General features: G+C 48.5%; 1 protein-coding gene across 1 annotated transcript; it reads left to right on the top strand.

The window, feature by feature from the left end:
• Window positions 1-7,045: 7,045 nt before the first annotated feature.
• nox5 (NADPH oxidase, EF-hand calcium binding domain 5) lies at window positions 7,046-14,806 on the top strand (the record flags this gene model as incomplete). The annotated part of the gene is made up of 16 exons (XM_080505044.1): window positions 7,046-7,165; window positions 7,273-7,427; window positions 7,583-7,789; window positions 8,488-8,725; window positions 10,349-10,502; window positions 11,390-11,562; window positions 11,674-11,856; window positions 12,156-12,288; window positions 12,363-12,541; window positions 12,769-12,951; window positions 13,149-13,193; window positions 13,297-13,421; window positions 13,513-13,597; window positions 13,988-14,087; window positions 14,199-14,365; window positions 14,675-14,806. The coding sequence occupies 16 exons, from the start codon at window positions 7,046-7,048 to the stop codon at window positions 14,804-14,806; spliced, it is 2,379 nt and encodes a 792-aa protein (XP_080361170.1).
• Between the last annotated feature and the right edge of the window lie 1,208 nt (window positions 14,807-16,014).

A 16,014-nucleotide genomic window follows, 5' to 3' on the forward strand; every position in this document is an offset into this window, starting at 1 on the left:
TGCTGTCAAAAATGACACGTTCACTTAAAGAATTGATTTAAAACTTTTAACTTGTCAAGACAATGTTGATAATAAACACAGTTTTGTTTACTTCCATTTTTCTTTTTGTTTACTAAACCTGGAGGGAAACAGCTTGACTCAAAGCTGAAAGGACATAATAATATATATATACAGAGAATTTGAACAGTGTGTTGAGTCAACATTATGTTCATGGTTTACCATGAATAAATATGCATTGCAAGATTCAGTCTTAAAAAAACGTGACTAATTACAGAAAATTAAGTCATTTTTTTAATCCTTTTGACAGCAATTGTTTTTGCCAAAGTCGTAGTCGTCTATTAATATGTGAAGGATAACCGCAATGTCAGGCCCCAGTCACGCCATGACGTTTTAAGTACAAAGATATTTTTCGTTTATTGTTTCCGAAAACCGTTCCACGGGTACATTTTGAAAACTACGTCTGCTTACATGGAGCCAGCAGAAAAGATGAAAACAATGTAGTTTTCACACAGTTGCCATGGTACCCGTTCACCATGACAAACACAAAGAACATGCAGCTTCACTCTGAACATCAAAGCCACAAATCTTGAAAGCATGACATCATATTGTCAATGCATTGAAGATCAAAGCATGACATCATATTGTCAATGTATTGAAGCTCAAAGCATGACATCATATTGTCAATGTATTGAAGATCAAAGCAATTACATCTTGACGTCTCAGTATAAAAGCAGAGAACAGCAGGAGACGAGTCTCAGTTACGACACGAGAGAGCCCAGAGAACATTGCTGTTGGATCGATTTAAAAGTGAGAGGATGTCACAGCGTTTTACTTCAGCGATGAATAGCACACAACAAACTACAATGGGATGCGCTTCTAAAACAATCGGAAAAATGAAGGAAGATCTGAAGTTTTACAAAGACTTGAGCAATGACCAGATTGAGGAGTACGCGAAGCTCTGGCTTCAATTCAGGAGAGTGGAAAACGAAAGAGAAAAACTGCTTGAGGAAAAGGACGAGTTGGTCAGAGCTCTGGAGAGCAAAATGCCCACTCAGGTGAAGGAGAGGGGTGAAGAAGTGTCTGACCTACATGCCCAGCGCAAGCATGATCACAGCCAAATGGCTTCAGCAGTCGCCAGTTTGACAGAGGAAAAGGAGAGACTGCTGAAAGAGAAGGAGGAGTTGAGCAGCCGGGTCAGAGCCTATGAGCCCAAACAAGAGCAGTTGGACTCTGAGCTCCATGACAAAGACCAAGAGCTGAGAGGCAAGGAGGAGGAGGTTGAGGCCTTGAAGGTTCTCCTGGAGAGCAGCAATGCTGACCTGCAGACGGCGGCCGCCAAGCTGGACGAGGCAGCGGAAGAGAGATCTGCATACGAGGAGATAGTCTGCCGACTGACCTCAGCAGTCTGCACTTTGAAAGAAGACAAAATGAGACTGCTGAAAGAGAAGGGGGCGGACATACAGGACCTGCTGCAAAAGTTGAATGGTCAGGAAGAAGCGAGCAGGGAGTGCATGGACAACTTTAAGAAACGCGTTAGCGATCTTCAGTCAAAGGTGTTTGACGTGACGAGTGCCTTGGGCCAGAAGGAGATCCAGTGTGGGAAACTCAATAGCGAACTGACGCAAAAGGACAATGAGTTATCAACCGCCAAGACCAACATGGAGATGCTCATGGATGAACTGGAGAGCGGCAATGCTGAAATTCAGACGATGGCCGTCAAGCTGGACGAGGCAGCGGAAGAGAGATCTGCATACGAGGAGATAGTCTGCCAACTGACCTCAGAAGTCTGCACTTTGAAAGAAGACAACGAGAGACTGCTGAAAGAGAAGGAGGAGGAAGTTCAGGAGGTGCTGCAAAGGTTTAATGATCAGGAAGAAGCGAGCAGGGAGTACATGGGCAACTTTGACAAACACATTAGCGATCTTCAGTTGAAGGTGTTTGACGTGACGAGTGTCTTGAGCCAGAAGGAGATCCAGTGTGGGAAACTCAATAGCGAACTGACGCAAAAGGACAATGAGTTATCAACCGCCAAGGCCAACATGGAGATGTTCATGGATGAAGTGGCGAGAAGCGATGCTGAAATTCAGACGACGACGGCCGCCAAGCTGAAGGAGGCAGCAGAAGAGAGATCCGCCCTGCAGTCTGCATACGAGGAGAACGTCTGCCGACTGACCTCAGAAGTCTGCACTTTGAAAGAAGACAACGAGAGACTGCTGAAAGAGAAGGAGGCGGACATACAGGACCTGCTGCAAAAGTTGAATGGTCAGGAAGAAGCGAGCAGGGAGTACGACAACTTTAAGAAACGCATTAGCGATCTTCAGTCGGAGGTGTTTGACATGACGAGGGCCTTGGGCCAGAAGGAGATCCAGTGTGGGAAACTCAATAGCGAACTGACGCAAAAGGACAATGAGTTCTTAACCTTCATGACCAACATGGAGACGTTCATGAAGGAACTGGAGAGCGGCAATGCTGAAATTCAGACGACGGCGGCCGCCAAGCTGAAGGAGGCAGCGGAAGAGAGATCTGCATACGAGGAGATAGTCTGCCGACTGACCTCAGAAGTCTGCACTTTGAAAGAAGACAACGAGAGACTGCTGAAAGAGAAGGAGGAGTTGAGCAGCCGGGTCAGAGCCTATGAGCCCAAACAAGACCAGTTGGACTCTGAGCTCCATGACAAAGACCAAGAGCTGAGAGGCAAGGAGGAGGAGGTTGAGGCCTTGAAGGTTCTCCTGGAGAGCAGCAATGCTGACCTGCAGACGGCGGGCGTCAAGCTGGACGAGGCAGCGGAAGAGAGATCTGCATACGAGGAGATAGTCTGCCAACTGACCTCAGCAGTCTACACTTTGAAAGAAGACAAAATGAGACTGCTGAAAGAGAAGGAGGAGGAAGTTCAGGAGGTGCTGCAAAAGTTGAATGGTCAGGAAGAAGCGAGCAGGGAGTACGACAACTTTAAGAAACGCATTAGCGATCTTCAGTCGGAGGTGTTTGACATGACGAGGGCCTTGGGCCAGAAGGAGATCCAGTGTGGGAAACTCAATAGCGAACTGACGCAAAAGGACAATGAGTTCTTAACCTTCATGACCAACATGGAGACGTTCATGAAGGAACTTGAGAGCGGCAATGCTGAAATGCAGACGACGGCCGTCAACCTGGAGGGGTGTCTGGATCAGCTGCAGAGCTTCCAGGATGGCCTGGAGGAGTCCAAGGGTGAGGAGAGGGATGCATTGGAGACCAAACCAGGAGAGCCGGAGTCTCCCTCTGCTACCGCGACAGTATGTTCCGGCGACAGACCGAGCTATAAGCTGGTGAAGGTCGTGTGCGGATCATTCAACCAGGGGGACTGGCGCTTTACGTATAACGGGGTGCAATGCATGGCGATAGCCACTGCTAGCTTAGCGAAACACGCCGTAAAAAGCATGTTCTCGTGGGAGAGGAGCGACCTTGATCAGGCCTTGTGTCAAGGTGATCAGTTGTACACGTTTTTGTTCGACCGCCCAAATTCCACGCTCGCCTCACATCTGCTGTCCGTCCCCGACTTGCCAACGAAGCTGCAGATGAAGGAGCGGGTGTTGGACTTCACCTTCGGCGACACGATGTCAGGTGACGTAAGCGTGACCCAGGGCGAGCTCATCGATTGGGGCGTGATCTTCAGTCTGAGGAACGGACTGGAGATGGTCTTCGGTCAGTACAGCACAGGCCTCCTGACGCTGTGCGGAAACACTTCGGCCATCGTCTGCGAGGCCGGGCTCTTCGCCGTGGTGGACAGTCACTCACGCAGCGACATCGGCTTGCCGGCCCAAGAGGGCACCAGTGTGGTTCTGCAATTTGCCGGTATGGACGACCTCCACCACTACGTCTGCTGCTTGGCTGAAGGCCTCAGTTCAGGAGAGAAGTCCTTCGAGCTGTGCGGCGTCAGAACCAGTTGGGGTTCCGGTCCAGCACCGTTCAGGTTGTTCTGAGGAGATCCGCCTCATTGGGTCCCTCACCACGTCACCCCGGTCTCATCCAACTCCACCTGTCCATCACCACGTCACCCCGGTCACATCCAACTCCACCTGTCCATCACTATGTCACTCCAGTCATATCCAACTCCACCTGTCCATCACCACGTCACCCCGGTCACATCCAACTCCACCTGTCCATCACTATGTCACCCTGACGTAGTCCCGCCAGAGCTCCACCGCAGTGGACCGACGTAGTCCCGCGAGAGCGCCACCGCAGTGGACCGACGTAGTCCCGCGAGAGCTCCACCGCAGTGGACCGACGTAGTCCCGCGAGAGCTCCACCGCAGTGGACAGACGTAGTCCCGCGAGAGCTCCACCGCAGTGGACAGACGTAGTCCCGCCAGAGCTCCACCGCAGTGGACCGACGTAGTCCCGCCAGAGCTCCACCCTGTCCGCCTGTTGAGAGCCTGAATATTCTGAGGGGTCTAAAGACTGCGTTACTCACAGCAGGTTCGTGTTTTTCACTTGTTCTTCACGAGGTTTTTGCTTTTTGTTCTCTTGAAAAAGTAAAAACATCCCATTTGTCTAAATTAAGGCGATTTTAACGTTCCTTTCTTCCCCCAAACCCTCCAGCCAGTGACCCTCATCATGACCACGTTGAAGAACGTACAGCCAGTCCATGTGGAGTCACCACGTCACCCCGGTCTATTCCGACTCCACCTGTCCGTCACCACGTCACCCCAAGAGTTTCCTAACGACTGATGGAGAGAGTGGAAGTCCTTAGTTTTACTTTGAAAAGCCGAATTTAATGGCGACAGAAGTAATTCTGCGGCAAAACAGCAGGTTGCCATGTTGGCTGACCAGGAGTCAATAAAACGTTAAAAATGTAAACCGTGTGTGTGTGTGTGTGTGTGTGTTTCCCAGTGTGATCAGTCTTTGGAGCTGCACTGTGACTAAACCCAGACGTTTAGTCATTAACTAATTGATGTTTTTATTATTTTGCTGATCTTGGAGGGAAACCGTTTCAGCTAAAAGGACATTAAAATAAAGTCTTTGTTTACGACATCAGATTATTCTTGTTTGGTTTTTTCATGAACATTTTTACTTTAGACTGTAGACAGACTGAGAACACTGTGAGAACACCCTGAAAACACTGTGAGAACACTGTGAGAACACCCTGAAAACACTGTCAGAACACCCTGAAAACATTGTGAGAACACTCTGAAAACACTGTGAGAACACCCTGAGAACACTGTCAGAACACCCTGAAAACATTGTGAGAACACTCTAAAAACATTGTGAGAACACCCTGAAAACATTGTGAGAACACCCTGAAAACATTGTGACAACACTCTAAAAACATTGTGAGAACACCCTGAAAACATTGTGAGAACACTCTAAAAACATTGTGAGAACACCCTGAAAACACTGTGACAACACTCTGAAAACATTGTGACAACACTCTGAAATCACTGTGAGAACACCATGAGAACACCCTGAAAACACTGAGAACACCCTGAGAACACTGAGAACACTGTGAGAACACCCTGAGAACACTGTGAGAACACCGTGAGAACACCCTGAAAACACTGAGAACACTGTGAGAACACTGTGAGAACACCCTGAAAACAGTGAGAACACCCTGAGAACACTGTGAGAACACCGTGAGAACACCCTGAAAACACTGAGAACACTGTGAGAACACTCTGAAAACATTCTGAAAACACTAAGAGAACCACACTCTGGAAATACATCGAAACACGATGAACAGACTCCTCCTCCTCCTCCTCCTCCTCCTCTGCTCCTCCCTCGTTTGCACGATGTCAGCTGCAGCTGACACAGATCCACCAGGAGCAAGAGACGGAGGAGAAACACAGGAGAAACACTCAGGAGGAGGTGCAGACGGGAGGAGAAACACTCAGGGGGAGGTGTTCAGTGTCTTCAGTGTAAAAGAGCAGAGCAGCAGGTAAAGAAGTAATCTGATTACTCTGTTTTCTTCACGTCTGTTTCAGCTCCTGCTCTAAATGTTGATTCTTGATGTTTCAGAAACTAGAATTCTGACGTCACTTTCTAGTAAAACTGCTTGTAGATATTTGACGTGTGCTCATGACGGGACGTGTCCTGGTGACAAGACGTGTCCTGATGACAAGACGTGTCCTGATGACAAGACATGTCCTGATGACAAGACGTGTCCTGATGACAAGACGTGTCCTGATGACAAGACGTGTCCTGATGACAAGACATGTCCTGATGACAAGACGTGTCCTGATGATTAGATGTGTCCTGATTGACTAAACGTGTCCTGATGACTGACTAGACGTGTCCTGATGACAAGACGTGTCCTGATTGACTAAACGTGTCCTGATGACTAGACGTGTCCTGGTGACTAGACGTGTCCTGATGACAAGACGTGTCCTGATGACAAGACGTGTCCTGATGATTAGATGTGTCCTGATTGACTAAACGTGTCCTGATGACTGACTAGACGTGTCCTGATGACAAGACGTGTCCTGATTGACTAAACGTGTCCTGATGACTAGACGTGTCGTGATGACTAGACGTGTCCTGGTGACTGACTAGACGTGTCCTGATTGACTAGACGTGTCCTGATGACTAGACATGTCCTGATTGACTAGACGAGTCCTGATGACATTTACGTGTCCTGATGACAAGACGTGTCCTGATTGACTAAACATGTCCTGATGACAAGACGTGTCCTGATGACTCGACGTGTCCTGATGACTAGACGTGTCCTGATTGACTAAACGTGTCCTGATGACTAGACGTGTCCTGATGACTAAACGTGTCCTGATGACTAAACGTGTCCTGATGACTAGACGTGTCCTGATGACAAGATGTGTCCTGATGACTGACTAGACGTGTCCTGGTGACTAGACGTGTCCTGATGACAAGATGTGTCCTGATGACAAGACGTGTCCTGGTGACTAGACGTGTCGCGATGACTAGACGTGTCCTGATGACAAGACGTGTCCTGATGACTAGACGTGTCCTGATGACAAGACGTGTCCTGATGACAAGACGTGTCCTGGTGACTGACTAGACGTGTCCTGGTGACTGGACGTCTCGTCCTGCAGCCCGTCATGAGCGTGGACGAGGACACCCGGTGGCTGGAGTGGGTCACCAAGCAGTTTGAGAGCATCGCCGGGGACGACAAGGAGATCGACCTGGACGAGTTCAAGACGGCTCTGAAGGTCAAAGAGGTCAGAGACACACACACACACTGCTGAGTAATCAGATTATATCCGCAAATTACACAAGACGGAGTAATCAGAGTACCCCCCCCCCCCCCCCCCCCACACACCTCCAGTCGTTCTTCGCAGAGCGGTTCTTCGCCCTCTTCGACTCGGACGGCAGCAGCTCCATCAGCCTGGACGAGCTGCTGGAGGCTCTGGACCTCCTGATCCACGGCAGCGAGACGGACAAGCTGCACTTCCTGTTCCAGGTCTACGACGTGGACGGTCAGTGTCCCGCCCCCCCCATCCCCCCCCCCCCCCCCCCCCCCCCCCCCCCACCAACGTCCAGGTCCAGGGTCACATTGAGGACCGTGTCGAGGTCCAGAGAGACCCTGACACAGGCCCTGCTCCACCCACCCCTCCCCCACCCCCCCCACCAGGCAGCGGCTCCATCGACCCCGACGAGCTGCGCACCGTCCTGAAGTCGTGTCTGCGCGAGAGCGCCATCTCCCTGCCGGAGGAGAAGCTGGACGACCTGACGCTGGCGCTGTTCGAGTCGGCGGACAAGGACCAGAGCGGCGCCATCACCTTCGAGGAGCTGAAGGCGGAGCTGGAGACCTTCCCCGAGGTGATGGAGAACCTCACCATCAGGTGGGCGCACGCACACGCACACGCACACGCACACGCACACGCACACGCACACGCACACACACACACACACACACACACACACACACACACACACACACACCCACACACACAGTACCAGAGGACTAGTTCTCGATCCCCGCCCTTCCCCCCCACAACTACTGTGTGTAGTTGTGTAGTTGTGTAGCAGTGTGTAGTTGTGTGTAGTTGTGTAGCAGTGTGTAGTTGTGTAGTTATGTAGCAGTGTGTAGTTGTGTGTAGTTGTGTAGTTATGTAGCAGTGTGTAGTTGTGTAGTTGCGTGTACTTGTGCAGTTGTGTGTAGTTGTGTGTAGTTGCGTGTAGTTGTGCAGTTGTGTGTAGACGTGTGTAGTTGTGTAGTCATGTAGCAGTGTGTAGTTGTGTGTAGTTGTGTAGTTATGTAGCAGTGTGTAGTTGTGTGTAGTTATGTAGCAGTGTGTAGTTGCGTAGCAGTGTGTAGTTGTGTGTAGTTGTGTGTAGATGTGTGTAGTTGTGTGTAGTTGTGTGTAGTCGTGTAGCAGTGTGTAGTTGTGTGTAGTCGCATAGTCATGTAGCAGTGTGTAGTTGTGTGTAGTTGTGTGTGGTTGTGTAGCAGTGTGTAGGTGTGTGTAGTCGTGTAGTTATGTAGTTTTGTATATGATGATGCAGCTGATGACAGTGACCCCCCCCCCCCCCCCCCCAGTGCTGCCAACTGGCTGAAGCCCCCCGACGTGGACCAGAAGAAGCGGCAGACCCCCCGGTACCTGACCCGGGCCTACTGGCACAACAACAGCAGGAAGCTGTTCTTCCTGGTTCTCTACGCCCTCCTCAGCCTGCTGCTCTTCGTCGGCGCCGTCCTGCAGAACCGTCATGGCGGCGTCTGGTTCATGGTGGCCAAAGGCTGCGGGCAGTGCCTCAACTTCAACTGCACCTTCGTCATGGTACGGTTCAACAAACTACGATTCAACAAACTACGGTTCAATAAACTACGATTCACTAAACTACGGTTCAATAAATTCCGGTTCAATAAACTACGGTTCAACCAACTAAGATTCACTAAAATACGGTTCAATAAATTCCGGTTCAATAAACTGCGGTTCAATAAACTACGGTTCAACAAACTACGATTCAACAAACTACGATTCACTAAACTACAGTTCAATAAATTCCGGTTCAATAAACTACGGTTCAATAAACTACGGTTCAACAAACTACGGTTCAACAAACTACGGTTCAATAAACTACGGTTCAACAAACTAAGATTCACTAAACTACGGTTCAACAAACTACGATTCAATAAATTACGATTCAACAAACTACAATTCAATAAACTACGATTCAACAAACTATGAATCAATAAACTACAATTCAATAAACTATGATTAAAAAAACTGTGATTCGCTAAACTTGATTCAATGAACTATGAGTCAATAAACTACGAGTCACTAAACTACGATTCAACCAACTATGAGTCAGTAAACCTCAATTCAACAAACTACAATTCAACAAACTATGAGTCAATAAACTACAATTCAACAAACTACGATTCAACCAACTGTGATTCAATGAACTGTGATTCGCTAAACTTGATCCAATAAACTATGAGTCAATAAACTATGAGTCAATAAACTACGATTCACTAAACTATGATTCAATAAACTACCATTCACTAAACTACCATTCAGTAAACTACCATTCAAAAAGCGACCATTCAACAAACTACAATTCAATAAATTGCAATTCACTAAACTACGATTCAATAAACTACAATTCAACAAACTACGATTCAACAAACTATGAATCAATAAACTACAATTCAACAAACTACAATTCAACAAACTATGAATCAATAAACTACGATTCAATAAACTACAATTCAATAAAGTACGATTCAACAAACTATGAATCAATAAACTACAATTCAATAAACTACGATTCAATAAACTACAATTCAACAAACTACGATTCAACAAACTATGAATCAATAAACTACAATTCAACAAACTATGAATCAATAAACTACAATTCAACAAACTACAATTCAACAAACTATGAATCAATAAACTATGATTCGCTAAACTATGATTCACTAAACTACGATTCACTAAACTACGGTTCAATAATCTACCATTCAATAATCTACCATTCAATAAACTACCATTCAAAAAACTACAATTCAATCAATTGCAATTCACTAAACTATCATTCAATAAACTCCCATTCAATAAGCAACCATTGAACAAACTACAATTCACTAAAGTACCATTTAATAAACTACCATTCAACAAACTACAATTCATTCAATTGCGATTCACTAAACTACGATTCACTAAACTACCACCATACCTGGTCTGAGGAGATTCATGTCGGTGCAGCAAGAAACCTTTTCTTTCCCGTACGAAATTAAAATGTAATTAAGTTCAGTTAAACTACTTTTGTTAAAGCGTTTTGAAATAAATGCTGATTGTGTGTGTGTGTGTATGTGTGTGTGTGTGTGTGTGTGTGTGTGTGTGTGTGTGTGTGTGTGTGTGTGTGTGTGTGTGTGTGTGTGTGTGTGTGTCCAGGTGCTGATGCTGCGCCGCTGCCTCACCTGGCTCCGAGCCACCTGGGTGGTCCGGGTTCTCCCTCTGGACCAGAACATCCTGCTGCACCAGATCGTCGGTTACGCCATCCTGTGTTTCACCCTGGTGCACACCACCGCACACTGCTGCAACTTTGGTACACACACACACACACACACACACACACACACACACACACACACACACACACACACACACACACACACACCAAAACATACGTACATAAACACAAAATATGAAACGCACAGCCATGTCAGTTGTTGTATGTTCTCGTTGTGTAGTTATATGTAGTTATGTAGTTGTGTGTAGTTATGTAGTTGTGTAGTTGTGTAGTTGTGTATAGTTGTGTGTAGTTATGTAGTTGTGTAGTTGTGCATAGCTGTGTGTAGTTGAGGGTAGTTGTGCAGTTGTGTGCAGTTGTGTGCAGTTGAGTGTAGTTGTGTAGTTATGTAGTTGTGTATAGTTGTATGTAGTTGAGTGTAGTTGTGTAGTTGCATAGTTGCGTGTAGTTGCATGTAGTTGTGTGTAGTTGTATGTCGATTATGTGCAGTTGTGTAGTTAGGTGTAGTTGTGTGTTGTGTACTTGTGTGTACTTGTGTTGTTGTGTAGTTGTGTTGTTGTGTAGGTGCGTGTAGTTGTGCAGTAGTATGTAGTTGTACAGTAGTATGTAGTTGTGCAGTTGTGTAGTTGTGTAGTTGTTATGTTGTGTGTAGTTGCGTGTAGCTGCGTGTAGTTGTGCAGTTGTGTGTAGTTGCGTGTAGTTGTGTGCAGTTGTGTGTAGTTGTGTAGTTGTGCAGTTGTGTGTAGTTGTGCAGTTGTATGTAATTGTGTAGTTGTGTTGTAGTGTAGTTGTATGTAGTTGTGTGTAGAGTGTAGGTGTGTAATTGTGTGTAGTTGAGTGTAGGTGTGTAGTTGTGTGTAGTCGTGTGTAGTCGTGTGTATTCGTGTAGTTGTGTAGCAGTGTGTAGTTGTGTAGTTGTGTATATAATGATGTAGTTGACGACAGTGACCCCCCCCCCCCAGTCGTCCTGGCGGAGCAGAGCAGCTTCCGGTTCTGGGAGTTCCTCCTGACGACCCGTCCCGGGATCGGCTGGGTTAAAGGGACGGCGTCTCTGACCGGAGTCGTCCTGCAGGTGGTGATCTGTCTCATGGTCCTCTGCTCCTCCACCTTCGTCCGGCGCAGCGGACACTTCGAGGTACACACACACACACACACACACACACACACACACACACACACACACACACACACACACACACACACACACACACACACACACACTGACTTTTCAGCGTCCCCCCCGCAGGTCTTCTACTGGTCCCACCTGTCCTACATCTGGGTCTGGTCCCTGCTGATGGTCCACTGTGCAAACTTCTGGAAGTGGTTTGTGGTTCCTGGTCTGGTCTTCCTGCTGGAGAAGATCGTGGGCGTCGCCGTGTCCCGGATGGGGGGTCTCTACATCGTGGAGGTCAACCTGCTGCCGTCCAAGGTGCTGTGGAGTGGGGGGGGGTGTCCTGTGGGGGTGTCAGGGGTCATGTGGGAATACCAGGGGTCCTGTCAGAGTGTTGGGGGGGTTGGGGTGGGGGGCTCCTGTGGGGTTGTCAACGGTCATGTGGGGGTACCAGGGGTCCTGTCAGAGGGTTGGGGGGGTCCTGTGGGGGTGTCAGGGGTCGTGTGGGAGTACCAGGGGTCCTGTCAGAGTGTTGGGGGGAGGGGTGGGGGGGTCCTGTGGGGGTTGGGGGGGTCGAGTGGGGGTACCAGGGGTCCACAGTGTGGTTCTCCCAGCAGGTGACCCACCTGGTCCTCAGACGGACTCAGTTCTTCCACTTCAAACCCGGCGACTACGTCTACATCAACATCCCCGTCATCGCCAAGTACGAGTGGCACCCCTTCACCATCAGCAGCGCCCCGGAGCAGCCGGGTAAGACCCCCCACATCACCCCCCCCCACGGTACAAGCTCAACAACACCTGGAATGGTGACCTTTGACCTGCAGACAGTCTGTGGCTCCACGTGCGCTCCATGGGTCAGTGGACCAACCGGCTCTACGAGTACTTCAGACAGCTGGAGAGTCCAGCAGGGAGTCCAGCAGGGGGTCCAGCAGGGGGTCCGGCAGGGAGTCCCAGGAAGCTGGCCTCCAGCCTGAAGACCCGCCGCCAGCTGCTCCGGATGCAGGTAGAGCCCAGACCCCCACAGACCACCACAGACCCCTACAAACCACCATAGACCACCATAGACCGCCACAGACCACCATACACCACCACAGACCGCCACACATCACCACAAACCACTATAGACCACCATAGACCCCCACAAACCACCATAGACCTCCATAGACCCCCACAAACCACCATAGACCACCAGCCAATCAGGGCCCTCGTGGTTTGCCTCTGCCTCTGCAGGATGAGCTCTTTAGCTCCGCCCACTGCAACGGCGCCGTGGCGACCAACGAGGATGAGGCGGTGGAGCTGACCATGTACCGTCAGAACGGCCCTGCCGCGGTGGCCCCGCCCCCGCCGTCCCCGGAGCCCCCCCCGGACGAGGCGGGGCCGGCGGAGCGAGGAGAGGCTCCGCCCCTCAGGGAGGTCAACGTGGAGGTCAGGACGCTAATGCTAACGCTAGCTCTGTCTCGAGCCGAGAGTGTGTGTGTGTGTTTCCTGTTTTCTTAATTAATTAATTAACCACCTAATTGGTTAATTGGCTAATTGATTAATTAATTAAGCAGACAAACCAAGGCGACAGGAAGTGGTTCTCCCGGAGACGTTCTGCTTCTGTTTGACAGGTTCCTGCAAAGTTTGCTGAGAACCACCGGTTCTGCAACATCAAGGTAGAACATGTCGGTTCTACCTTCTACCGGTTCTACCGCCGGGAGACGATCTGAACTGAGCGGAGCAGTGTGTGTGTGTGTGTGTGTGTGTGTGTGTGTGCAGTGTTACGTGGACGGACCGTACGGAACCCCGACGCGTCAGATCTTTGCGTCGGAACACGCCGTCCTGATCGGAGCCGGAATTGGAATCACGCCGTTCGCCTCCATCCTGCAGAGCATCATGTACCGGTGAGCACACAACTACACAACTACACAACTACACACTGCTACCTAACTACATAACTACACACAACTCCACATGTGTGTGTGTGTGTCCCAGGTACCGCATGAGGAAGCAGAACTGTCCAAAGTGCAGCTACTCCTGGTGTGAGAACATCAAAGACAGCGAGATGAAGCTGCGGAAGGTGAGAGACGTTTTGTGTCCACTTCCTGTTTCCACCCCTGGACAGGAAACGGGAAGGTGAGAGACGATTCCACTTCCTGTTTCCACCTCTGGACAGGAAACGGGAAGGTTGGAGACGATTCCACTTCCTGTTTCCACCCCTGGACAGGAAACGGGAAGGTGAGAGACGATTCCACTTCCTGTTTCCGCCTCTGGACAGGAAACGGGAAGGTTGGAGACGATTCCACTTCCTGTTTCGGGAAGGTGAGAGACGATTCCACTTCCTGTTTCGGGAAGGTGAGAGACGATTCCACTTCCCGTTTCCGCCCCTGGGACAGGAAACGGGAAGGTGAGAGGCGATTCCACTTCCTGTTTCCGCCCCTGGACAGGAAACACTCTGGTGTGTCCACAGGTGGACTTCATCTGGATCAACAGAGACCAGAAGTCCTTCGAGTGGTTCGTCAGCCTGCTGACCAAGCTGGAGATGGACCAGGCCGATGAGGAACCTGAAGGTGAGAGGCTGGACCTGGACCTGGGACCTGGACCTGGGACCTGGGCCTGGACCTGGGCCCGGGTCCAGTGTGACTGCCGGGACTGTAACGGTCCCGCCCCCCTCGTTCCAGGCCGGTTCCTGGAGATGCACATGTACATGACCTCGGCGCTCAGTAAGAACGACATGAAGGCCATCGGCCTGCAGATGGCGCTGGACCTGCTGGCCAAGAAGGAGAAGAGGGACTCCATCACCGGCCTGAGGACCAGGACCCAACCGGGCCGGCCGGAGTGGGGGAAGGTGAGGGGGGGGGACCCCTTCTTCATCATCGTCATCATCATCATCATTAATCTATTCATACAGTCAGTTTATGTGTGTGTTTGTGTGTGTGTGTGTACGTGTTTGTTTGTGTGTGTGTGTACGTGTTTGTGTGGGTGTGTGTACATGTTTGTGTGTGTGTGTGTGTGTGTGTGTGTGTGTACGTGTTTGTGTGTGTGTGTATGTGTTTCTGTGTGTGTGTGTGTACGTGTTTGTTTGTGTGTGCGTGTGTACGTGTTTGTTTGTGTGTGTGTGTGTGTGTGTTTGTACGTGTTTGTGTGTGTGTGTCAGGTGTTCCAGAAGGTGTTCGAGGAGAACAAAGGGAAGGTCCACGTGTTTTATTGTGGCGCTCCAGCGTTGGCCAAAGTCATCAAGGCCCAGTGTGAACGCTTCGGATTCCACTTCTACAAGGAGAACTTCTAGGACTCGTGCGTGTGTGTGTGTGTGTGTGTGTGTGTGTGTGTGTGTGTGTGTGTGTGTGTGTGTGTGTGTGTGTGTGTGTGTGTGTGTACATTTTGACTGTTGTGACTCTGAACTGTTGTTGTGTTGTCAAGACCTGTCGGGCCCCGTTTCCACGACAACGCTTCAAGTGAAAAACGCATCATTCTTGTGTTCAGTTGCATTTTCAGTGACTCTGAGCGTCGTTGTCATGGAAACACTCGTCTCCCTGAAATGACAACAAACAAACAAATGTGGTGTTTTCAGTGAAGTCAAGCTTATTTCTGGTTAATTAATTAATTAATCTTAATCCATGCGATGTTCTGTTGTCTTTCTTGTGCTCAGTTTGAAAGATGAATTATCTTATTTAATTTTCAGAGTTTAGAGACACTTTAATTATTTGTTGATTTTCCAAATCATTTGATGAAATGTCCGACGTGTCGTGATTGTGAGTTGATTTAAGTCTGCTGTGGAATACGTTTAATAACGTAAAGAAAAGTATTTGCTCTATCTAATTTTGCTGTTATTGTGTCGTTTATGAGCATTTTTCTCTCTCTTATCATGTGTTTGATTGATGACTTTGGGTCCCAGCTGAATAAAGTGCTGCGTTTCACTGGACTGGAGTGTTTCTGTAGAACTGGAGGAGTCGCTCCGTTGTCCTGCATCAGAAGACGAGTCTTTATTATTAATACATGTAGTTTTAAGTCGTTTCAGAGTTAAATGAGCAGATATTTTAATGAACTAGTATCAGAATCGAATAAAATCAGTAGAGATGTGAATTATATGTTATTTTAAAGCTACTCGGCGCTCTGCTCGTCATCCTGTGTGTTTTTTTTCTGGTTAGTGCTTTTTTTTTTTTTTAAACAATTGAATACAAAATACACTTGTAGAGGACAAGAAACATACCAATCGCTAAGGGTTGTCAAATGTATAAAAACCATAATAATACATATGAAATTAAATAAGATTAAAAACAAATAGTTCTTCATGCATGTACATTACAATAACAACTGTTTAATTCGATGGCTGGTGATCTGAGCAGCTTTTACAGTATTTCAATGTTGTCAGGAAGCTGAAATACATTTTAAAATTCATTCAACAAACACCAGAAAGAAGATGTATTTCTCCTCCGTTTGCAGCAGTGAATGTGGCATTTGTCCGAAAGTATTCTAATATTTATGACATTAAATGAA

The sequence above is a fragment of the Blennius ocellaris genome (assembly GCF_963422515.1).
Source record: "Blennius ocellaris genome assembly, chromosome: 11".
Taxonomy (NCBI): Eukaryota; Metazoa; Chordata; class Actinopteri; order Blenniiformes; family Blenniidae; genus Blennius; species Blennius ocellaris.